This window comes from Bidens hawaiensis, unplaced genomic scaffold, assembly GCF_021521415.1.
Source record: "Bidens hawaiensis isolate Kalapana, Puna unplaced genomic scaffold, B.hawaiensis_p1.1 tig00007412_1, whole genome shotgun sequence".
Lineage (NCBI taxonomy): Eukaryota > Viridiplantae > Streptophyta > Magnoliopsida > Asterales > Asteraceae > Bidens > Bidens hawaiensis.
In genome coordinates this window covers 814,612-839,054 of record NW_027491516.1, presented here as the reverse complement: position 1 = coordinate 839,054, position 24,443 = coordinate 814,612, and the positions used below count along the sequence as shown (strand labels likewise).

The following is a 24,443-nucleotide window of genomic DNA, read 5'->3' as shown; positions in this document are numbered from 1 at the left end:
TTTTTTTTTTGAAACTTACTAAAGTTAAAACACGATATATTGTTAGGAAAATATAATTATGTTTAAAGTGTATTTTCTTAACAAATATAACTATAAATTAAATATATGATAAAGATATATGTATAGAAAGATATATTGTTAATATGTATAATAGAATCTATATTCATTTGTTATTTAAGTTAGTTTTTTAAAAGTGTAACATAAATACTAAATAAAAAAACATGTTATAGAAAATGTATCAAAATGATATAAATAAGGTGTTACCAACAAACAAAGTTAAAAAGCACAACTAATTATATTTATAGAAGATGGTGGATTAAATTTAAATTATGTTTATAGAAGATGGTGGATAACATTATTGTAAATAAAATTCAATTGATTAATATAAATTATGTTTGTGTCACAAATTTGATTTAATGACAGAGTCATTTTTAATAGATTTTATATACAACCAAAAAGCAACCATTAAAGAAATTAAATACAAACAAAAATTTAACCAAAGATTCAATTAAGGATAAATCAAATAAACAACCAACTTCCAAAGATAGTTACTCCAAAAAACAAATGTTTAAAAAACCAAACATAAAATATCCAAAAGTAATAGAAATACTTAAGATGTAAAACAAAACCGAATAAATTTAAAACCAAAGTTTAACCGTTCACTTAGAAGGGTTCTCCAACTTAGGAGTCAAAATAGCTGTAACATCACATGTTTCATTGGTCTTCCCAATCTCTTCAAAACTCTTCGCCTTAACCTTAGTTGAAGACATGCTAGGTTGATCATCAACTTCAAAAACTTCAACCAACTTTCTCTTTAGTTTGTCATCAGAAGACGTTGAAACTACCTTTTCCTCACTTGCAACATCCTGACCATCAACATTTGAATTCGGAGTCTGGTTATCTTCAATATCCGGAAGCTGTTATTAATAAAGTAATCAACATCAGACAATCATGTAACAAATGTTTGTTTCACCTATATATATAAATTTGAATTATAATACTTAACAAATATATATACCTTAACAAAAACAGAACCAGATGATTAAAATTCCGACATAGACGCTCCCAAAGAAATAGAATTAGAATCGGTTGGCTGAAAATTAAAAGGGTAACAAATAATTCAATTAATGGAAATACAATAAGTATAAAAAGAATGTAGCATTAAATAATTACCAAACGACTATGCTGCCTTTTCTGCAATTCACTGAGAATATTTGTGTCATCAGTAAGCTTGTTTATACCGTAATCTTCCACACTGTTTCTGAAATTGAACTCTGCCACATCGATTTTAAAAGCAAATTTTTTTTCTAACAAAGAATCCAACTCTGCAGGGAATCCAGCATTTTCAACCTCATTCTGTAAAAAATAAATAAATAAATACTTAAAAATACAAATTGTGAACTATTATGTATAAAAATCTTTAAACTTACTAATTGAAAATTAACCTACTTTTAAGAATCAATCAATTCAGATGCAGTTTTGTTGATCAGCATTTTAGCATCTCTGTCGAAGAGAGTCAACGACACCACACCAGTCGAATCTTGAACCCTTATATTTATCTTGAATCTATATAAATGTTAAATTAGGTTACTACAAACAAAAATAGAATATTGAATATTTTGTAAATAAATATTTGAATTTGTTTTCACTAATTACCTAGGTGTAGGAACAACACCTAACACATTGCATCTAACTGTTTTGCATTCATATTCAGTTACCCCCTCACCAACATTTTCCATTAGTTTACGGCTACAAGTATTGCACCCAATGTAATACCACTCTATATCTGGACATATGGCCTTAATTGTACCAAGGATAATGATATTCTTAGGCTGCAATAGCAAAAAAAAAAAACAAATTATGCAATGCAATGGTTTAAATAGTGAATTTAATAATTAACTTACAAATATAATGGTACAAATATCACAAATGTTAAACAAATCTGTAGCTTTCAAAAACTCATCATCAACAGAAGAGAGCATCTTGACTGGAATCGGCTTACGAATAGAGACATCATTGCCAATCAGCAATTCGGCCAAACTACATATATAAAATTTACACATTTAATACATAGCATAAGGGCTAAAATTTAAATAACCAAATCTAATATATCAAAGAAAATAAAGTAAATAAAGAAAACAAAATAATGTACCTGTTTTTGTATTCTTCAATCTCAAATAAGTAGTCATTAATGAACAAACGGCTAACATTAGATCCAAAAGAACTGGACACATAGACTTTCTCTACAAAAATAGAATATTAATGAATAATATATTATATTAAGTTAGATTAAGGTGCTATGCTTCTATTTCAATTAACTTGAAAACACTAAATATTATTACCTTTACCATCAGAACCAGTGTAATACTTAACCCTATCAAACTGGAGAACAATAATGGCATGTGGTTCATCAAAATGATCAACGACATATTTAGAGAGCTCGGAAGCATAATAATCCCATAGCATGAGATAAAGACACTTTCCACTAAAATATAAATAAGTGTTCAGAATCAAGCTAATGTAAGTTAACAAAATTATTTAAATAAAATATCTACAAACAGTGGTACCTTAAATCACATAACTCCATTGTACGCTTGTTTTTGTCTTTGACGTTTGAAACATTCGTCTTGAAAACATGAACCACATGACCAATTATATCTAAAAGAAAGAATTAAATAAATTAAGTCAAACATTAAATGGAAATCTAAGAATAAATTGAATAAATAATTTCTTTGAATAGTAATAGCAATTTACCAATCGTGGACTTCAAAGAAATTTCCTTCTTGATTACGGATTCAAATGAAATCATCTTAAATCCAAACAGGCGACCTTCAAACTCATTACATGGATTAACATGAGTGTTTGGTCCAAACACTAATTTATTGGGACAATCAATAATTCTGTAGTTTGTTCCATTTAAACCAACGCTCGGATTAACTATAGTAAGGGTTGAGCTTTCCATGAGGAATCTTTTGAATCGGTAGATATCCTGTTTGTAAACTGTGGCTTGGATACGATTCTCCTGTCAATAAAGAAATAAGAAATTATTGAATAATAAACCTGCAGAAAGTCTAACATATATACAGATTAATAAATACACACTTACCTCTTCATCCATTAAAACCATTTCGATCAACCAATCCTCATTCACATTTTTGTTATCTTTTATTCTCCAAAGTCTCAAAACTCAAACCTTAAGAGTTGATGTTGATATTTTGAGAACATCAATCTGATTAAGCATGGTAAAGTTCTGAGCTTCCATTGACATATGCTTAAAATGAAATATAAAACATTTAAATAAAGTTGCAGAAAACTAAAAACAATTATCAAAAGTGTAGAAGCTTACATGATAAAGAAAATACGAATGGGTTAAAATGAATATGATTATGAAAAATGAATATGTGATTACATATTATATAGTAGAATAGAATAGAATGTAGAGAGGTTTAATTTTTTTAAACATATTATGTATAGAAAGTTTATTAAAATATAATTGATTATAATCAACCGTATTATATTAAATTATATATCCAAAAATAACTTTATGTTCCTAAAAATATAAATGTTTTTTAAAGAAATTTGAATTTAAATATAATCATACAGTTCATATATTCTAAATAAAATATTTCAAAAATAAGTTATTGTTTCTTAATATAATATCAAATACGGTTATTTTAGTCAAAAACTTTAAAATTTTAAATATCAAAATAATTAAAGAACATTCATTTCGTAAATTATTTATTTAAATAGGGTTATTTTAGTCAAAAGTTCCAAAATTTATGAGTTTAAAAGTAAGTCAAAACGTAAACTAATTTTGGAATTAGTTAGGTACATTTATTCTATAATAAATTTGTAATAAATCATTGCCTAAATTATTTTTGGAACATGAATATTATATATAATTTAATATGTAATTGCAGGAAAATAAATCAAATAGTGAATGGAAATTGATCGACAATTATAACATAAATTGGAAAATCACCGGAAACCAAATAAGAATACAATTATGACAGTTGACTACAGAAAATATTTTGAAATTGCCCGCAAATTAAATATTTAATTGGTTGGAATAAAATGATAATCTAAACGGAAATTGGTCGGAAATAAAAACATAAATAACAAAGTGGCCGGAAAACAATGAAGAGTTCAATTATGATTCTTGACTAAAGAAAATAATATAAAATTGACAGTAAAATTTATTTTAACATAAGGTTATGTTATAAAAATTAATTATGAACAACTTCATCGTTTAGCCGGAATATTTTCATCGGATGTTATTATAATAATTAAGAATCTAAAGGAGAAAAAATCGTCTGTTAATTACCTTTATCATGTTCACCGGAGAATCGATCTGTTATAAGAAACATCAATTGCGAGAAAAAAACCTTATCGCATCTGGTATGACAAACCATGAATTGAACGGAAACCAAACGATTGTAGACCTTTGCAAAGATGGAATTGAAGAATAACATGCTGAATAACGGAGAAGGCGGAATACGACGGCCGGAATTAGTGTAGAATAGTAGCGGCGTATTAGGTTTAGCAAAGTTTAGTATGTTCATATAGAGATTAGAGAGAAAAATGACTGGTTGAATTGTTTGTGGATTATGGAAAATGGACCAGTTTTTTTATAGGGTTTTGTGGTTAAGATGACAAATGGCACGATATTAGACAATCTTAGAATGAAAATAAGATGACATGGAAGCCTAGGTGGACAACCTAATAGAAGGACATGTGGAAGCATTATGTTGATTTAATAGACTAGTAAGATTTTGAGCCAACCCATGTTTAAATAGGGACACTTTGGTACTTTTTTTCCCTTTCAAACGTTATAGCATTTAGACTTTAGTACCCACTGAGGCACTGACCTCATAAAGTCTTATACATGTCACATTATGATGATTCTTGGGCTACAAGAGAGTCCCATCCTCTGACGATTAACAAGATTTTTTTTAAGCAATTAATGTTTGGTTCCATTAAATTCCAGCTGAGTGTTTAAGTTTATTTCTTGGTATGTAACGCACAAATATTTTTATCCCACAAAATGTTGATCTAAGCACGTGTTAAAACTTATTACGATCCAACAATCTTTATACAATATATTAGGGGTGTGCATAATTTTCACGATTTTCTTGAATATATATCACGATTTTCTTTAAACCTTATATCGGAATATTTAAAAAAAAACTTAATGTGCAATGGTTAATTTTTTTTAAACGACGTCTTTCTTGTATTTAGGCTACCGCCTACCACACTCTCCAATTTTGGAGAGCTTCGATGTCTTACTCTAGCCAAACTAGGTTGTCTTAATCAGGCTCACGCTAGATTCAGAGTTTGGCTTGGGGGTTCTCCCGGGAAATGATACTGCTAGCTGCCACTTGGCAATCATTGTGCCGGCATAATAGCATAATTATATGGCGTAACACATGGTGGGACGAAAACCCATGTGAGTTTGGAATATGAACTGACAACATTGTACAGTGTCTAGCTCAAATATTTCATTGTCATTATCCACTCAAAATAACACAAGTAATGATCAAACTTGAGTCTTCACTGAAGATTCAACCACTAAGCTTATTAGAAAAATAAAATTACATGCTAAATAAAATAATAATAATGCTAAGAAAATCAAATTAATGGATTCCATTGTACAATTTGCCCGTCATATTACCCAATCTAAATCCATATCATATAATTACAATAAAAATCACTACTTTTAATTTCTTATTTTAAATCAAATAATACCTTTTTTTATAACTTTATCATTATATTTTTTTATCTTCTCACTCAGAACCACTTTAAAAAATATATTAAAAGATTATACAGTGTGAACAATGTATTCTCGAATTTAATTTTCTCGAATAGTATGTACGTTCTTATTTCTCAACTCACAACCACCTTCAACCACATCCTATAATTTGCAAGAGCCTCACAATGTTGGAAGTAATTTAAGACTCCAAGTCACAAGTCGGTGAACTTGAGGGACCAATATTGACAAGTAGGTCATAGTGGTTATGTTTCCTAATTGTATTGTAATTATAATTGGTAATGTCTTGGCTAGCAAGTTAGGTTAGTCTATATAAACCAAACCAAGTTATGGTTAGACATTAAAAGGTGCGGTGTGAGGTGTAACCGAGTTAGGGTTCATCTAAAGACACACACGAGATGTAACCGAGTTACGGTTCATCTAGATGCAACCGGGTTAAGGTTCATCCAGAGTCAAACCGAGTTAGGGTTTGAGGATTGTAATCAGTTTTTTGAGTGAGATTTTTTGATTAATATAAACGAGAGTTATTCGTTTAGTTCGTGTTTGATTATCGATATCGGACTTGACACAAAATATAGGGAACAAGTTGCAGGGTCGGACTTACCTATTGCCGAGCCGTAGCCTCCGCTACGGATCAAATTTTTACGGGTAGTGTAAAAAAAATAAACATTTGCTCGATTTTCGTGTTTCGTTCCGGCTGGAAAAAAATAGCGTTCCGGCTAAGATTTTAAGCCCAACTAATATATGTTTTAAACCCAATCAAAAGATAAAGCCCAAACAAACAAAACCCATTAACCCAACCCAACCAACCCATTAACCCACCTTTCACAACAAAAAAAAATCATACGCAGACGCACTTCCTTCCACCTCCCCTGTAGCAGCGTAGCAGAGCCAGCCACCAATCAATCGCACACTCGCACAACACACTGATCGCTGGCTCCACACCACGTCACCACCGCGGCACCGTCTGCACACAGCCACCGCCCACTGCTCACTGCCCTGTCTGCCCACAGCCGACAGGTTGATTAATTTACGATTTAGGGTTAAATTTGAATTGAATAGGTTTGGTTTTTGTTTAGGTTTTTGTTAGGTTATTGATTATTGGTTATTGATTATTGATTATTGATATTAGTTATTGATTATTGATATTGGTTATTGAATATTGATTATTGATATTAGGTTTTTGTTTCAAATTTTGTTTAGGAACTTTGAATCTTTGAAGATGAGTAAACAAGCTCTTATTAGCAACCTTTTTAAACGTCAAAGAAAAGAAAACGATGACATTGGTTCATCTTCACCAAGTTTAAATATTCCAACTTCATGTTCAAATATGGTTGATGATTTGCAAGAAAATGAAGATATCAGTCTAAGTTCAAGTCCTTCAATACGTTCAAAAATCAATTTGGATGATCTTCCTTCGGATCCCACCGATAGACCACCTATTACTAGTTATCATCCTAATCAAATAGATGACGTAAGATGAGCATATCTTGTTAAAAAAGCTTTTCAACCACAAGGTCATAACTTTAAATAGTCAAATTATTCTAATGTCCGGAGACGTTTTAATGTCAAATGGTTTGATAAATATGATTGGTTGGAGTATAGCACTAAACAAGAAAAAGGCGTATTGCTTATGTTGTTACTTGTTTAATGGAAGTGTTGGTAATCAAGGTGGAAGAGAGGTTTTTGTTAGTGGAGGCTTTAGTAATTGGAGTAAAACGGGTGCCTTCAAGGAACACGTTGGGGAAGTTAATAGTATTCATAATAATTCGGTGCAAAAATGTGACAATCTTTTGAACCAAAAGCGATCATATGAGACGAATGTCACAAAGCATAGTAATGAAGAAAAGATTGCAAATTGGTATCGATTATTGGGTTCTGTTAGTAGTTCGAGATTCTTGTTAGAAAATAGTTTATCATTCCATGGTCATAATGAATCTGAAGACTCTTTTTCTAAAGGGCTCTTTCTTGCGGTTTTAAAGTTGATTTGTGAGAACAACCCGGATATTGGTAAGTGTTGTTTAGGGAACGCAAAAAAGAATAATAGGTTAACAGCTCCATCAATACAGAAAGAGATTATCGATTGCTTTGCGAAAGAAGTAACCAAAAAGCTTTGTGAAGAATTTAAAGATGATGTGTTTGGGTTGTTTGCCGATGAGTCTAGTGACGTTTCTCAAAAAGAACAAATGGCCATAGTTGTGAGATATGTTGATAAACTCGGAGTTGTTAAAGAAAGTTTAATTGGAGTTGCTCACGTAAATAATACATCTTCTGCAACTCTTAAAGAAGCCATCGTTTCTTTATTATCAAATAACCAGTTGAGCATTGAACAAGTAAGTAATACGTTTCATACTTTTGTTACATAAACTTTAATAAAATATATTATATATGTATCTTATACTTATAGTTTATAATTGTTCACACAGGTCATGGGTCAAGGTTATGAAGGTGCAAGCAACATGCGAGGAAAGTTTAATGGATTAAAAGCTTTGATTTTAAGAGATAATCCATCGGCACATTACATACATTGCTTTGCTCATCAACTTCAGTTAGTGATTGTGGCTGTTGCAAAAAAACATACCGGTGTTAAAGAATTTTATGAATCTCTTGGCATGGTTGTTAATACGGTTGGTGCTTCTTGCAAAAGAAAAGACATGATGTTGGAGTTAAAAAGTGAGAGGGTGAAAATGAAATTCTTCTTGGTGAGATTAAAACAGGAAAAGGATTAAATCAAGACGTTTCCCTTGCACGGGCCGGAGACACGCGATGGGGTTCTCATCATAGAACAATCACAAATTTGTTAAAATTATTCCCGGAAGTTGTTGAGGTGCTTCAATTTATTAAATTAGATGGAGAAGTGTGCAACAAAAATACAATGCGAAAGGTATTTTATCATATTTTAAGACTCTTGAATTTGTGTTTTATATACACTTGTTGGACGAAATTTTAGGCCTCACAAATGCCTTATCAAAACATCTTCAAAATAAGAGTCAAGATTTGTTGGAAGCGTCTAAGTTGATAAGCGGGACAAATCGAGCATTGAATAATCTAAGACAAACCGGATTTGACAAGATGTTGGCAAAAGTTACATATTTTTGTGAAAAAAACAAGATTAAGATGTTAGATATGTGTTATGGTAATCAAAGAAACCGGAAGTATGTCATTACAAATCGACATCATTTTGAGGTTGAAGTTTTTAATACGGTCTTGGATATGCAAATTCAAGAACTTGGAAATATATTTAGTGAGGTCTCAACTACTTTGTTAGAAAATATGTCAGGTTTAAATCCTCGTGATTCGTTTTCCAAGTTTGACATATCTAAGATAGTGGCTTTTTCAGAGATGTATCCGAATGATTTTACTAACAAAGAAAGAGGGTGTATTCCGGGTGATCTTACGACCTTTTATACACTTTAAAGGAAGATGATAAATTTGCAAAACTTGGTGGAATGGGTGATCTTGCTCGTGTAATGGTGGAAACCGGAAAACACACAACTTTTCCTTTGGTTTATCGGATATTGAAGGTAGCATTGATTTTACCGGTTGCAACTGCAACCGTTGAAAGATGTTTCTATAAAATGAAGCTTATCAAGACGGATTTGCGCAATTGAATGGGTAATGAGTATTTGAACAATGCTTTAGTTTGTGCGGTCAAAAGAGAAACGTTTGATAAAGTAAATGAAGAAGATGTAATGGCTCGGTTTCAAGCTAGGACTTGGGTTAAAGCTCCGGTGGCGGTGACCGGAATAATGATGAAGGTGATAAAGATGATTAAGGTGATCGTGATGAAGATGAAGAAGAAGATGTTTTTTTTAAACAAAATTCATTTGAAATTCATCTAAGGAGATGAATTTCAAAAACTTTTTAAATCCATCTTATTTGAAAACTCGCGTTGCCGATAAAAACAACTTGAAACATCACGTTACAGTTGGTTTTTTTCAGGTTATATTTTGTGTCAAAAGTTACGTTTCCGACAGATTTGGGATGAAAAATATCGTGGTAGGTGGGAGTGGAACACACTTGACAGAATCTGATTGGACCACGAAAAGTCACGGGGAATCTCGCAAACTCACGTGTATGTGAGATTAGAAGGGCTATTTTGGGAATTTCAAATCTCACGTGCTATTTTGCATTTTCTCTCTCATGAAATGGGATATTTTGGTAATTTGCTCTAATAATAATAATAATAATAATAATAATAATAATAATAATAAAGTAGGCATGGGACTCTAGGAGAAGAAGTACCCAGACACATTGCTTTTTCGGCAATATTAGTAGGTGTGTAATTTAGGTTGAAATTTTGGCCCAACTCACACTATGGCGGAGGAGGTTCCGTGTAACTCGAGAAAGGTTTTTATTGGGTTTGAGTTTTGTAAAAGACAAAATGGCAAAACAAGTCCTTTATGTTTTCATGGTTTTTCAATAGTCGTCATTTAGCAAACTTAATGGCACAAATCATCCTTTATGATTAAAAAATCTATCACATTACGTCCTTTGACCATAACCCAGTTAAATTTTCTCGTTAAATCCAGTCATGTGCAAGACACATGAGGGTAGCTTAGTCATTTTACATGAGTAGTTTAGTCACTCCACCTCCCCCCTCCCTCTCTGATTCATCATCATCATCATCATCATCATCATCACAAAACCTCCAAGAAACTTACAAAATTCATTATATCTTTCATCCACCACCATCACCCAACTTGCCGCCGTCCCATTTTGCACTTTCCGGCCGTCGGCTACCATAAATCGTCGTCCGATCATTGCCCACAACCACCCTCAACCTTTGTCTATCATCAATTAATCGTTCGTTACAGGTATGGTGTTCGATCATGGCCGGAAAGAAGAAGAAACAAGTTCGAACTCACCAGATCTGGGTTTATTCATGTGCCGTAAACAAGGTCTTATCTCAGATCTGGATCTGTCATTCTGTTGTTGGTTATGAAGTGAAACCACCAGATCTAGGTTTTGCTTGAAAGCACCATCATCGTGTTTGTCTCCGCCGCTATAGTGGTGGTAGCCACCGCTTCTCTCTCTAGAAAAGAGGGTTATGTGTAATTTAAGCTACGATTTTGAATGTTGGAAATGATTTGGTGGTTTTAATTGGGGAGAGATGTGAATCAGAGGTTGAAGGAGCTAGGAAAGGTGAGGTAGTGGCAGGTGGTTAGCTTGACGGGGTTCGACGGCGTAACCTTGGTGGTGGATTTGAATGATGGTGGTAGCAGTGGTGGTAACCTTGAATTGCACGGTGATGATGTACAGTAGAGAGATAATCAAGAGAGAGAGAGAGATGGATGAAATAAATATTTATTTTAAATATCATTAGTTTTTTTAGTAAAGGTAAAATGACTAAACTACCCTCATGTGCCTTGCACATGACTGGATTTAACGAGAAAATTTAACTGGGTTATGGTCAAAGGACGTAACGTGATAGATTTTTTAAGCATAAAAGATGTTTTGTGCCATTAAGTTTACTAAAGGACGACTATTGAAAAACCATTAAAACATAAATGACCTGTTTTGCTATTTTGTCTTTGTAAAATTATACCTGAAACCTAATCTGAATTTAACACGGTATTTTAGGTTCAGATTTTAAAGGATTAGTTTAATTAGGTTTTGAGTATTTAATTAAGAAAATTAATCATATTAAAAAAACATTATTATCTTCACTTGTAAAAAATTAAGATAAAGTTAGTATTAAAATTGTTTGATAAACATGGACATACATTAAAACCAATAATAAATATACCTTATCAATTTATTGAATCATTGCTTTGGCGTAACTATCCTGAATTCAAGTGTTTTGAGTTGACTCAAAACCTAAATATGAGAATCAATAACTGACCCTAAATTACTATGGTTCGAGGTTAGTATATATCAAGATTAAATTATTTTCTATACTAGAAGAAATTATCTATAAAAATTTTAATTACCTTATTATAATAAGCAAAACCTTTTTAAATTTAATTGGTTATATACAAATTAAAGTAAAAGGTTCAAAAGTTATATAAAGGTATATAATTTAGGGGCACTGAGACAATTTTATGCTTAATTATTAACATGTCTGATTAATTAAGAGATATCATATGAATAATTCGGCATGATTCAAAAAACTTACCCATTGAGCATTCTTAACTCATTCCCTATAAATACGATAGGGAGATTTGCAAATTATATGGTATGACTATGAGTGGTTGTGAGTAGAGAAAGAAAATGTTATATAAGAAAATTAAATTTGAGATTTCACTGTTTATACAATTTATTTATTTTCTTAATATTTTTTTTATGGTTGTGAGTAGAGAATAGAGATTATGTAATGATAAGTGTATAAAAATATTATATAATTGAACACCAGATAGAAAATGCAGTGATTTTTAGCGTAATCATATGATATAAATGGATATATGGTAGAATAGGTTAGGACTGTTCAACGTCATATAAAATGTATTTTTTTAGTGAACCAAACAGTAAACCTCTGACTGATTTAAAGTTAACAGCTACCAAACATCCCTTTGATGTTTTTACAATTAACATGTTACATATTTCCCTTTTTTTAATCAAATTCACTACATCTAAGATGAAATAAAATAAAATTTAATATATAAATCGTATCCCCACATTATTTGGTGCGGTGACAAAGGTGGTTTAATAATAAAAATTGAAGGTTAGGTATTCAAACCCTCAAGAGGCACATGTAAATAATATTTGACTGTTCAAAAAAATATATAAATCGTCACAACACTTGTTTTAAAGGTATCGAATAATAATAGCCTTAAGTGTTTTGATAGCATTAACTTATGATTAGATATGCTTAAAGTGATATTTTTGTTTATTTCTATACACATTACTGAGCGCCCTACTCGAATCTCCCGTGTCGGTGTAGCTGAGCGGCAAAGGCTACCCGAAATGGGTTTGCTGAAACGACACTTAGGTGCTGTTTGTTTTTCAGAGGTAAAATGTCAGAAGACTACGAAACCACATCTGCCAACATCTGTAGCAGAAGAGGTGGACCAAAACTCTGCAGTCTGCAACAAGAAGACAGTTTGTTTTTTAACATCTGTAGACTGCTAAAATAAGCTGAAATTTAAATAAACTGAAATATAAATAAAAAAGGTCTTCAACAGAGATGTATAGTTTGATTCTACGTGTCTATGAATTCGGAACTCCTATTGTGGATCATATCCTCAGAGATGTGTAGTTTATGAGAAACACGGATAACAAACATTGACTATGTAAATACAAACATCACAATTTCATAACACGTAAATATGACCACTAACATGCACAAGGAAAATCACAATATCAAACGAAAATCAACAAAACCTATGAATTCAAAACAAATAACAGAACTTCACCGAGCAAATTGTCAAATGAATCAGATCAACAAAACAAAAACATATTATTTGAGAAAATGCAGTTGAATTGTAGTTATAAGATTTCATTTATTGATTTACGATCTAGAACTCTGTGTTCATTGATTTCATTAATGTGAACATCTCCAATCTAAACTAATCACAGATCCGATCACGAGATCTTTAAACTAACAACCAGAATTCATAACACATATACAGAAACCCAAACAACAAACCTCACAACTTCTAACAGAAATCATCAAAAAACTATGAATTCACCGGCAAATTCTCAATTGCATCAGACCAACAAAATCAAAACATATTAATCAATCGATTAGAACAAGATATAATCACCTATTCACAGAGTTGAAATAATAGAAAGAAAGCATAACCCTAAAATGAATCATTACCTTCAAGAAGATGCCGGAGCAGCGGCGGCAGCGTGGTGAATGGAGCGGCAGCGGCGGCGTGTGAGTGGAGCGTCGGCGGTGTGGAGGTAGCCGGCGGGTTGCGGCCGGCGGTGTGGAGGTAGCCGGCGTGGTGAGTGGAGCGGCCGGCGGCAGTGGATAGGAGTTAGGAGGAGGATGATGATCGATGAAATAAAATGGGTAGAAGAGGTTAAGAAGTAATAATACCAACACTTCTGGGAGAAGAGGGCGCGCGGACGTTTTTTAATGAAACGTCTTCGAAAAAACAAACACACTGCAGAGCCCAACGTCTGCGCGCCCTCTTCTCAGTGCAGACAAAAGAGGTGGAGAAGTGCTTCTGAGGAAAAACAAACAGCACCTTAGAGTATTGACATTTAATTCATCAAAAAATGCGAATAGAGTTTTTATAATGTAGGAAGTGGTTTACGATGTTGTGAGTGAAAAATAGAAAAAGACAGTGTTTTTTTTATATATTTGAAAAGTTATTGTTCATGTCCTATAACTTTTTAATATATTTTGAAAGTGAATAGAAAAATTTTGATATTGATAAATATATAAAAATATTATTTAATTAAAAAAAAGAAAAAAATATATTAATTTTTAATGTAATTTGAATTTAGAGTGAAACAAAATGATGTGAATGCTAAATTTTTTTTTCTTGAAACTCATCTAAAATGCCGGAAAATAATCTACTATTATAATAAAAAAGATTGGCCCAATTACAAATTTTGTCCTTTAAAATAAGACGAATTACGGTTCGTGTCCTTTTCTAATTTTCCTAGCAGGCGGTGTACTTTAAACTTTTTTTTCCTACAAGTTATGTCTTTACGCTAACTGGGTTAGAAAAACTCTGTTAAATCCCATCACGTGAGAAGCATGTGAGGGTAGTTTTGTCTTTTTGCCTACCCTTCTTCTTCTTCTTCTTCTTCTTCTTCTGTATCTATTAACACACAGATCCGGTAACAATTACGGTATTCCCATGACCTCCACTCTTTATCCCCATCTCTTTCTCTCATCTCTCTCTCTCCTAGCCACCATGACCTCCACCTGCCACCGTTACTAACACCACCACCATCAGGGCAGCCACAAAACCACAAAACCTAATTAACCTACAACAACAATTCAACATAATCGAAGCAGCCACTTGCACACCACACCACCAAACAACCATAATAACACCATCGCACTTAATATCTAAAATTAGTGTTCTAAATAGCTTATTAGGTATGAAATTAGGGTTTCCGACGGACAACAACCACATCGCCGTTAAGATCTAAAATAAGGGTTTCCGGCGGAACACTAATCGAGGTCTTGGTACACTTACCGTCCCTTTATTCATTTGGTCACTAGTCCGATTGGACTTCTAATCATCGTCTAATGCTTCAATCACCACCAATCGCTACAAAGGGAGCTTCTTTTGGTCGCCGGAAAACGAGAAGGCTTGTACCCTCTACTGTCGTCGCAAACAAGCAACCTCGTGATGCCCAAACCATGTTAGTATACACCGGTTTTGTGGCTGCCTTGATGGTGGTGGTGTTAGTAACGGTGGCAGGTGGAGGTCATGGTGGCTAGGAGAGAGAGAGATGAGAGAAAGAGATGGGGATAAAGAGTGTGTAACAATTACAGCATGTGATGGTGTTAGTAACCGAATCCCTAATCAGAGGAAGGCAGTCACGACCAATCGAAACCCTAATCGAAGTCCATTCACGGTATTCCGGCCAAATAAAAAGCCTAATCGAAGTCCATTCTTCTTATTTTGGCCAAATCGGAACCCTATCGAAACCCATTCACTGTCTTTCGGTCAAATCGAAGATGGAGGAATGCAAAAGAGAAAGGAAGATGGTGAGGGTCAAATCGATTTATCGGCGCGGATCTGTGGTGGCCGGATTCGGTTATCGGCGCGGATCTGTGGTGGCCGGATTCGGTTTTCCGGCAGTGGTTCGTGGTGGAAGATGGCAGCAGCGGCTGTAGTGGCAGATGCCCCATGACCTTTGATGTGTTGTTGGTATAAGGCAGGTGATGTTACCGGATCTGTGTGTTAATAGATACAGAAGAAGAAGAAGAAGAAGAAGAAGAAGAAGGGTAGGCAAAAAGACAAAACTACCCTCACATGCTTCTCACGTGATGGGATTTAACAGAGTTTTTCTAACCCAGTTAGCGTAAAGGACATAACTTGTAGGAAAAAAAAGTTTAAATTACACCGCCTGCAAGGAAACTTAGAAAAGGACACGAACCGTAATTCGTCTTATTTTAAAGGATAAAATTTGTAATTCTGTCAAAAAGATTTTTAAAACGGTGTTGTTCTCACATGTATTTTGAGATCCTATTATGTTGACACGTGGGTACCCTCACCTTCAAGTATTTTACAGATATATATTTTAGATTGAAGTTGTATATGGTTTCTTCCACCATTCTCTTGATTAGCCTCCATACACCATGCTAACATCACTTTATTGAATCGTCTGCCGATTGTTATCTCCCAGCGTCCATACGTGATTGTTGCTTTCACCTCCCTTCCTCAATCCTCCTAACAACAACAAGGTGATTTAACGGTTATTCGTTTATCACTATTATCGGTTTGTTAAGTTTTCAGATTTCAGATTCGTAGCTATTATAATTATCCGTTAATTTATGCGATAACGTAATCCGTACACAAATCTATGCGTTGAATTGAAACAATTCCGAATTTGATCTTCACACAAGACTGTTTCAATTATCTGAGTGGTAGACTGGTAGGTTTTGACCGATGAATTGCATACGCAAACTGTTTGATGAAATGCCTGAATGAACTTTTAACTCTGGATTTTGCCCAAAAAGTACCATTCTTTTTCTTTTTCCACTTTTGATCTAATCAAAGTAATCTGAAGTCATACAAAGTTTAGTTTAATGTATTCTTTATTTAAAAATATTATTGAATCTGCAAGTCTACTTTAGGTATATTATTGCTAATAGTTATACAACATTTTAAAGCTAATAACAATATTTGTCAATGTGGTGGAGGTAGAATAAATAAAACTGACATAATGTCCTTTTTAGAGTTATATTTTAGTACTATTTTTAAATTTTAGAATGGTGTTTAGTTTTAGACTGTGTACGCAATTTGTCCCCATTTTGGTTGTTGACATTCTGTAATAACTTTTCATTTTAGGCCCCTTCTATATTGTAGGTACATTTAATTTGTTTCTTATTAGTTGATATTTGTTTCAGTCGGATTATGCTAAAAATACTGCTAAGATCGTGTAACGCCCCTACGGGGACGTGTGCGCCATGTGGTGCCACGTCACCATAGGGGCATTGCACACAAAAGGTGTGTTGTGGATACCCCCTTTTAATCACTACCCCATTATTATTTTGTTATTATATTTTTATTAAAAATAAAACATAATAGCACATCCACCTATCATTCCTCACCAATATCACCATCAAGCAACACCACCGTTGTGGGGAAGTGCGGGGGGGGGGGGGGGGGTGGGTATGGGTGGCCGGGAAAGACGACCCACTACGGATGGTCTAACAACTGCTCATTTTAAGCACAACTGCCACATTTAGTGGCTGAGATTAGTTTTCTATTTATTCAGTTTCCTTTAACCACATTTTTTTCCTACATAGTTTCACATGACCTATCTATAAATATTGACTTAATTTTTTTTCAAATTGGCCAAAATTAATATTCTTCTCTCTTTTTGTTTCCATAATGTCAACAGGTTACCTTGAATTCATGAAGGAAAGTGTGTTCAACAGCAAAGCAGAAGTTAAGAAAACAGCTGAGGTAATTTTATTTTATTACTTTTGAATTTAATATGGCTTTTAATTATTTAACAGTGATTATTTTGATTATCCAAATTGTAGGTCAAGTCTGTAATCATCACTGATACAATCATAAGTTTTCTACCTGCCATGGAGTAGAATTACAATGCGTGTATGGCTTGTAACCAGAAGGTTAACACTATTTTGTTCTAAGCGAGCCCTCGTATGGACCTGATAAGTTAGAACAAACACAGGTGTTCTGATGTCCTACTAATGTATGCAACACAATAAAATTTTCAACTATTCCCAGGTATTACATTCAAACTAATTTTAATATCATTTTTACTATTTATTATTTTTTTTATTATGTTTTATATTTTTCACTAACCACTAATTGTTTGTTAAATTTTTTAGGTGCAAAATTCATTGAAGGCTGCAGACAATATTGGATTTGTGTCTCTTAACTCTCTTTGATCGTGAAGCTAGTTTAATGTTGAAGTAGACTGCTAAAGACTTGTTTGACAGGATTATGTTATGGTTGTATAATTTTTGCCAATTATAAATATTTTTATATTAGCTAACTGTGGTTATAAGTTATAACTTATATTAGTCTTTTCTAGGACTGTTAATTCTTGTACAAGACGATAATCTTAGCATGCTTTGTCAACACTATAAATAAAAGTCAATGATTTTTACAAGTCAATAAGAATTGTAGGTCACTTTGGGTAAAAAAAAAAAGAAGGTAGTACTCATATTTGGATGCATTTGGGCCTTACAAAGAAAAACAATTACTCATATTTGGACCTGACATTAATTTCTCTTTTCAAAATTAACTGAATGAAGATATATACGATTAATATGTGATTAGCCAAAATATAAGCGCTCAACTTTTAATTATGCATTATCTGATCCTCTTATTTGATTATGTGCTTTTGTGCATGTATCTTAAACACAATCAATGTTGTTAAGTATATTTTTTTGTACTCTACCCCGTGTAGTACACGGGTTATAACCTAGTAAAAAATAAATAAAAAGAAAATAAAAGTGACGTCGTTTTTGTTATTGGTGAAGATTTTTATGAAGGATTTAATATAAAAAAATTCACATGATTTAGGCGTTTTTTTTTAAAGTAATAACGGCCCGATTTAGGGATTCCAAAACGACGTCGTGTGACATATTTCATCATCATCATCTTCTTCTTCAACAAGAATAAATAATAATCCAACCCCTAAATCGGAAAGCTAAGGCCGCCGTCGTTTTCTCTCTCCTCCGTTACTTTTTCGCCAAGCAACAATTAATTATTTAGTTAATTGTTCCACACACATAATATAATAATAATAATATCATCCATCAATCACTTCCCATCTTCTTGTATTTATATAATATATACATACATATATATATATATATTTAAAATAATAATAATAATAATAATTCCGAAATTCATCAAAATTCTCGACGGCTTAGTTAAGATTCGATCCATCGATTGATACATACAGCATCCGATTTTGGTGGTAGGTTGTTGTTTTATTGACTTAATTAGTTTCTCGATTGTAGGATCTGGCTTCATCCATCACTAATCTGCTATATGAATCGTTTGTTAATTGATTGATTTTACGATGTTTTTGGTGTACCGGTAACTGTAAACTTTGAATTCAATTGATTCTCTAGTATGCTGGCTGTAAACTTAGCTTTAATTATACCTTTTGATTAACAATTATGTGGTATGATATTTTTCTAGGGTTAGGAAGATGAAAATTTGGGATTTTATTGGTATTTTATTGTTTTTTGTTGCTTATTATGCTTATGTGTGTCTCACTGTCTGATATTATTGTTATTATTATTATTATTATATGTTATCTTTTTTTTTTTTTTGTAATTTATAATTATGAGTTTGATTAACATATATGAGGATTCAAAATGTTAAATGCTTGGTAAAGATAGGCACAGCGGACGACGTATAAAGAATGGTAAATGCCCTCATGATTCATGTTTTTAGGTTTTCAGAAATTAGTATTTCTGAGAAGAGTGTACACTTGTGATTCGTGCCTTTGAAGTTGGAACACCTAATTTACAAAATTCGAGTCACGGAAACTGCATACGCAGACTTTCCAACTGCACCTCAACGGGCACTGAACGAATTAAACATTTGTGAATGGTAATTAATGTGAAAATAGTGCAAATAGTATAAATTACATGTTTTGTTTTGCTGGGAAATGATTGAATTGCATGTGGATGATGAATATGATATATAGTTTCTCGTGGTTAAGATACGGTGCTCTTTCACTGTGTGTTTTTACAAGCTCTGACGGATGTTTTGTGTTTTAGTGTAGTACTTGTTAGAGCTGTAATTACTTAGTGATAGGGTTAGGAATTTGTCGACCTCAAGCGATGGAAGGGAAATGGGTGCATTCTGCAGAAGTGAAGTCGGTTTTTAAAAATGGTATGTTTTCTTAACTCCAGTGAATGATGTGAATGTTGTCTTATAATGTGCTCAAGCTAATGTTTTTTTCAACTATCTTTTGGTTATAGTAGAGTTCTTTTAATTTGCAGTTTTTTTAGTTAGCGTTTTTTTTCTTTTGTTAAACATTACAAATAATTGAAAGCGTTTGTTCCTGCAAAAGAGTGATGCTGCATTTGATTGAATCTTTTAACAACAATTTTCTGTGCATGTTTTTTAACTGGCAATCTTATATTTGTGGGATTTCTTTGAGGATATAAAACTTGATTTATCTTTTGATCTCAACATATACTTAATTTTTTTTACAAATAATATCTCTTCACATGTGTTCTTGAAGCCTGACTTTGACACTTGTGAGTTTATTATTTTAAGTAATAAAGTTTATTTGTATGGTATGCACACATGAGATTGATGTAGCAGAAACAACACCTCTAGACAGTTAAGGTATATTTGGAATTTTGTGGCGGGACGACTGTTGAGTTATTGCAATTTGCATGGAATATAAAATAAGTAGAGGATCGAGAATAGTTTTCTGTCTCTTTATTACCAATGAGCTGGGATTAAAGAAAGAAAACTCTAAATTCTTAGCTTAGTTAATAGCGATCATAGTGTCCGCTATAGCGAATAGTGTAGCGAAGCGGCAATATGTCGCAGTCTGATTTTGGCGCCTCCATAGCTGAAAATTAGCGGATTTAGGTTTTCTTTGGGGATTAATATAGATAGTGATTAAAAAAGGAAACATATTTAGGGTTTTTTGTTTCATGATTGAAAAAAGAAACATATTTTTTTCCATATTTAACGGATTTTTGATAAAATACACATGCAAAGTATTTCTAAAATTTTCTTCTAGTGTATTGCTAAACTTGAAATAGCGCCCGCTAATTCATTGCTATACCTATGTAGTATAGGTAGCCTGTCACTATTGTCCGCTGTTCGCTATTGAAAACATTGGTTTAAATTTGTGTCAGTAGAGCAGAATAAAATGTGTTGCTCTCGTACTTGGAAACTTAATATGAGAAAATACAATAAATAAATGAAGATTATTCTAGTCTTAGTTGAGCTATTAACTGACAGGAGAGAATAATTCTAGATAGAAAGAAAGAACTATTATAGATATCTAGTTAATAATAAGATTGTCATGCATTCCATAAATAATAACCTCCTTGTCTTCTACAGTAAGATTGTTATTGTTTGGTCAATATTAATAAGCCCGTGCATGGTGTATTTATGAATAAGCGTTAGTTTCTGATAAAGATTCAGTAAGGATTTTTATGCTTTATAATCAGGAACTATTAACCTATTTACGATAGGGACTTTACTGCAGGCTTGAATAGGTAAGTGTGAGGTACGTTGGTTTCCTTTTTTTCATACTGTTTTTGTATATCATGGAAAAATTGAATTTATATATTGAGGAGTATATTTTATATTATTATTCTCTGGTATTTGGTTTTGGGTTAGTTAATGTTCATGATGTTTAATGTTGTCCTACACATTACATCAGAGTTCAGACTAACGGACTCTAATTTATGTATTATGGCTTGCTCTCTAGAATCATTGCTAGCTAAATGATCTTTACTTTTCATCTACCATTTTTTGGCATTTTCTGTATTGACTTGCAAAAAGATTTACATTTAAGTGGTAGGGTCTTTGTAATTAACTTGATGCTGACTGATTGCTAATTCTCTTCATGCAGGACTTTCAGTTTCTTCAACGCCTCGTTTTGAGTATTTATATTAATCTAATTAGGTTGACTAGAGTAAGTACAGTTTAAGTTTGTAGATAAAAATGGCATCAAAGTGGGTTAAAGTAACAGACCGTGGTAGTAGAGTTATTGTTGATCCTAAAAGGAAACGTGCATCTCAAATAGTTAAAGCTTGTACTCGGGCTTTGGCTGTGAGGCCCAACCCAGTATTGAAACAAGCTGGAAAGAGAAAGAGAGATGAAAGCTGCAAGTCAAAATGTTTCTCTTCTAGAAAAATTTCACTCAAGAACTACTCAAACTTTATGAAAACTGGAGTACCTCGACGGTTGCTTTTTTCTCAAGATGGTCAATGGAATGATTTTTCACAAGATGTTATTGACTTGGTCAGAGAAGATTTCTTGGAAAAGAAGTCAGCAATTGAAGTGAAAATTGATGGACGCCATTTTATTTTAGATATATTACATATGATCGAAGTAGATTTGAGTACTGGTGTACAGAAACCTATAGCTTGGATTGATGACACAGGTAGTTATTTCTTCCCTGAAACATATACTAGTTTTGAAAGTCATCAATCAAATAAGTCTGAGGCACAAAATGATATAGAACTTGCTGAATTAGAGTCTTCTACGACTCCTGAAATTAAGTTGCATGTCGAGATTGATTTATGTGGATTAAATAACAATAATCTTGAGGAATGCATGGACGAGTCTGATGTCCATGAGTCAAATATTAAGAGGGTCAAACTTAATCACGACTTAAATGATAGTTGCAAACACCTATATGCGATAGCTGACCAATATGTTGAGAACATTCAACAGAGTGATGACGATGCATCCCCAAGTTCTTGCAAAACTTTGGATCCAAAAACTGTTGAAAATATGTTTATCAAGGGCATTAATCCAGCTTTGAAAGCTGAAGTAATTGATGTCAAGAAATGTTCTGGTGATATTTTGGAATCGAAGCTAGAGCTTTTTGAGAAGCAAGTTGAAATTACACAAAAGCTTCGTGGTGATGCAAATGTGAACTATGCTTGGTTTGCATCGTCCACAGATGCACCTTCTAGCACTGTGGTTTACGGGCTTGGACATGATGGGCCAAAACTTGGAAGGTATGGTTATGGGGTCCACCTTACAGCTGTTGACTCTGCCCACAACAGGTACAAATAAGCTTTTATGTTTCCTTTTCAGAGCTATGATTTGAGACGATGAACATATGGTAAACTTTAGTTATTCTATGTATGCTTTTGTAGTAATATAATATTTATTTGTTTTTGTTGTGGTTACAGTGCTACTATTAGTGATGTTGACGAAAAAGGAATAAGATGCATGATGTTATGCCGTGTGATATTGGGAAATATGGAACTCGTCTCACCTGGATCTAAACAATTCTATCCAAGTGATGATTGCTTTGACAGTGGAGTTGATAATTTGGATAATCCAAATTATTATGTTGTTTGGAACATGAATATGAATACCCATATCTATCCTGAATATGCTGTCAGTTACAAGATATCTCCTCCAATTGCTGAAGGTATTAGTAGTTCACGCCTTCTCATAAACCAACTACAACTTCTGCCATTTATAATCTTCTTTCTTTAACATGATAACTACTGTTATGGAAAATTGTGATACCAGTTGGCTACAACCGTGGCATCATTAGGGTGAAAATTAGGACAATGAGAAGAATTACAATTAGGCATGTTGTCATCTTGTCATTCGAGACTCAGATAAATTCACATTTGGCAGACTCAAGCTATAAGTAACAGCTCTAGGTCTTTAGTAATGCTACAAACAGTAGAAACCCAAATATCTAATCTTTCTTTCATGAACCATGTGCTTGATAATACAGGTAATCTGATAATAGATGGAAGTAGTGTTGATTTGTCATCAAGGGTGACAACCCAAGAACCTCAGGGACCGTTGCAAATGGATTCTTCTCCTAGTAAACTGGTGTGTTTTTCTCGTGATAATAAGCTCAAAGAAGTGATATTTCAACGTATCTTGTAGGTGATGTTTAAGATTGTAGTTTTTTGCGGTTATTATTATTTCTTACCTTCTATCTTAGGGTAACATGTCTGTGGAAAATGTGCCGAGTGTTGGATCAAGCACCTCTATGGCTCCTAAATCACCATGGATGCCTTTCTCAAAGCTTTTTGAAGCCCTTACAGATAAAGTATCTCCAGACGATATGAAGCTAGTGCATATTTTCTATGAGTCTCTTAGGGTATGCTGGCACAACCTATACCAGTTTATGTAGTGTTTGAAGTGTTTTGCTTACTTTTTTTTATTTGTGATTTTGTAGGGAAAGAAAACGAGTCGGGAGGAGTTTATTACGAAGTTGAGGTCAATAGTTGGGGATGAGATATTAAGGTCTACAATATCCAGCCTTCATTCCTCCCAAGCTTAAGTCAATTGGTAATAAGTTTTTCATTAATGTTACCCACTTTTTTTTAGGTCTTGTATATTTGTAATTCTGAAGTTGAGTTTGTTACATCAAAATCCTATTTTGCAGCAGCATTACTATTTAACAAGACATCATAAGTTAAGACGTGATATGAAGAAATTTGAGTTGGGAAAAGTTCCATACTCTTGATGACAGTTTAAGCTTTTGGTGTTTGAATGTTAAAATTAGACTGGTATTTTTTAAATTTTGCTTGTTTAGATTGTGGGATAAACGTAAGACGATAATAAAACTTCTTTTTATAGGACAATTCAAGTGCCATTGAGGTCACTCAATTTGTTGATATTTTTTTTTTTCGTGACTGATTGCGAGAAGTAGTTAGTGTTTTTGTTGATCATTTGTTTTCTAGGTCGGATAAAGGTCAAACTACTCTTGATTTTACATGGGATATTTGTTTACTTCACACTGACGAACTTTAGGACAGTCATCACAAACTATCGGTGAAACTTTATTCTGGAGACTCACATATAGGTCATCACATATCGTAAAATGACTAGAGGTGTCAAATTGGTATAATTATTATTGT

The 24,443-nt window shown here is 33.1% G+C and overlaps 3 protein-coding genes and 1 long non-coding RNA gene across 7 annotated transcripts; 3 read left to right on the top strand and 1 right to left on the bottom strand.

Moving 5' to 3' along the window:
• Positions 1–659: 659 nt before the first annotated feature.
• Positions 660–3,127, bottom strand: LOC143635135 (replication protein A 70 kDa DNA-binding subunit B-like). The gene is made up of 10 exons (XM_077103021.1): positions 3,107–3,127; positions 2,755–3,022; positions 2,568–2,658; positions 2,343–2,485; positions 2,153–2,243; positions 1,905–2,040; positions 1,657–1,832; positions 1,476–1,566; positions 1,174–1,356; positions 660–917 (listed from the first exon to the last, which is right to left on the bottom strand). Exons 1-10 carry the CDS (start codon positions 3,125–3,127, stop codon positions 660–662), a joined length of 1,458 nt encoding a protein of 485 aa, XP_076959136.1.
• A 4,226-nt stretch (positions 3,128–7,353) lies between these two features.
• Positions 7,354–8,496, top strand: LOC143635134 (uncharacterized). The gene is made up of 2 exons (XM_077103020.1): positions 7,354–8,100; positions 8,194–8,496. The coding sequence occupies exons 1-2, from the start codon at positions 7,354–7,356 to the stop codon at positions 8,494–8,496; spliced, it is 1,050 nt and encodes a 349-aa protein (XP_076959135.1).
• Positions 8,497–16,548: 8,052 nt separating this feature from the next.
• Positions 16,549–17,929, top strand: LOC143635151 (uncharacterized). The gene is made up of 3 exons (XR_013154001.1): positions 16,549–17,316; positions 17,397–17,604; positions 17,709–17,929. It is a non-coding gene; the product is annotated as an uncharacterized LOC143635151 (long non-coding RNA).
• A 759-nt stretch (positions 17,930–18,688) lies between these two features.
• Positions 18,689–24,174, top strand: LOC143635162 (inactive poly [ADP-ribose] polymerase RCD1-like). Of its 4 annotated transcripts, none has more exons than XM_077103047.1 (8): positions 18,689–18,808; positions 19,623–19,737; positions 21,449–22,613; positions 22,743–22,987; positions 23,306–23,406; positions 23,522–23,680; positions 23,759–23,871; positions 23,969–24,174. In XM_077103047.1, exons 3-7 carry the CDS (start codon positions 21,541–21,543, stop codon positions 23,861–23,863), a joined length of 1,683 nt encoding a protein of 560 aa, XP_076959162.1. In that variant the 5' UTR covers positions 18,689–18,808; positions 19,623–19,737; positions 21,449–21,540; the 3' UTR covers positions 23,864–23,871; positions 23,969–24,174. The 4 variants fall into 4 exon arrangements, 3 of the variants coding, with proteins under 3 accessions (XP_076959162.1, XP_076959165.1, XP_076959164.1); XM_077103050.1 differs by having other exon boundaries at positions 18,712–18,808; positions 19,628–19,737; XR_013154005.1 differs by lacking the exon at positions 18,689–18,808 and having other exon boundaries at positions 19,362–19,737; positions 23,306–23,459; positions 23,969–24,037.
• The last annotated feature ends 269 nt before the right edge of the window (positions 24,175–24,443 follow it).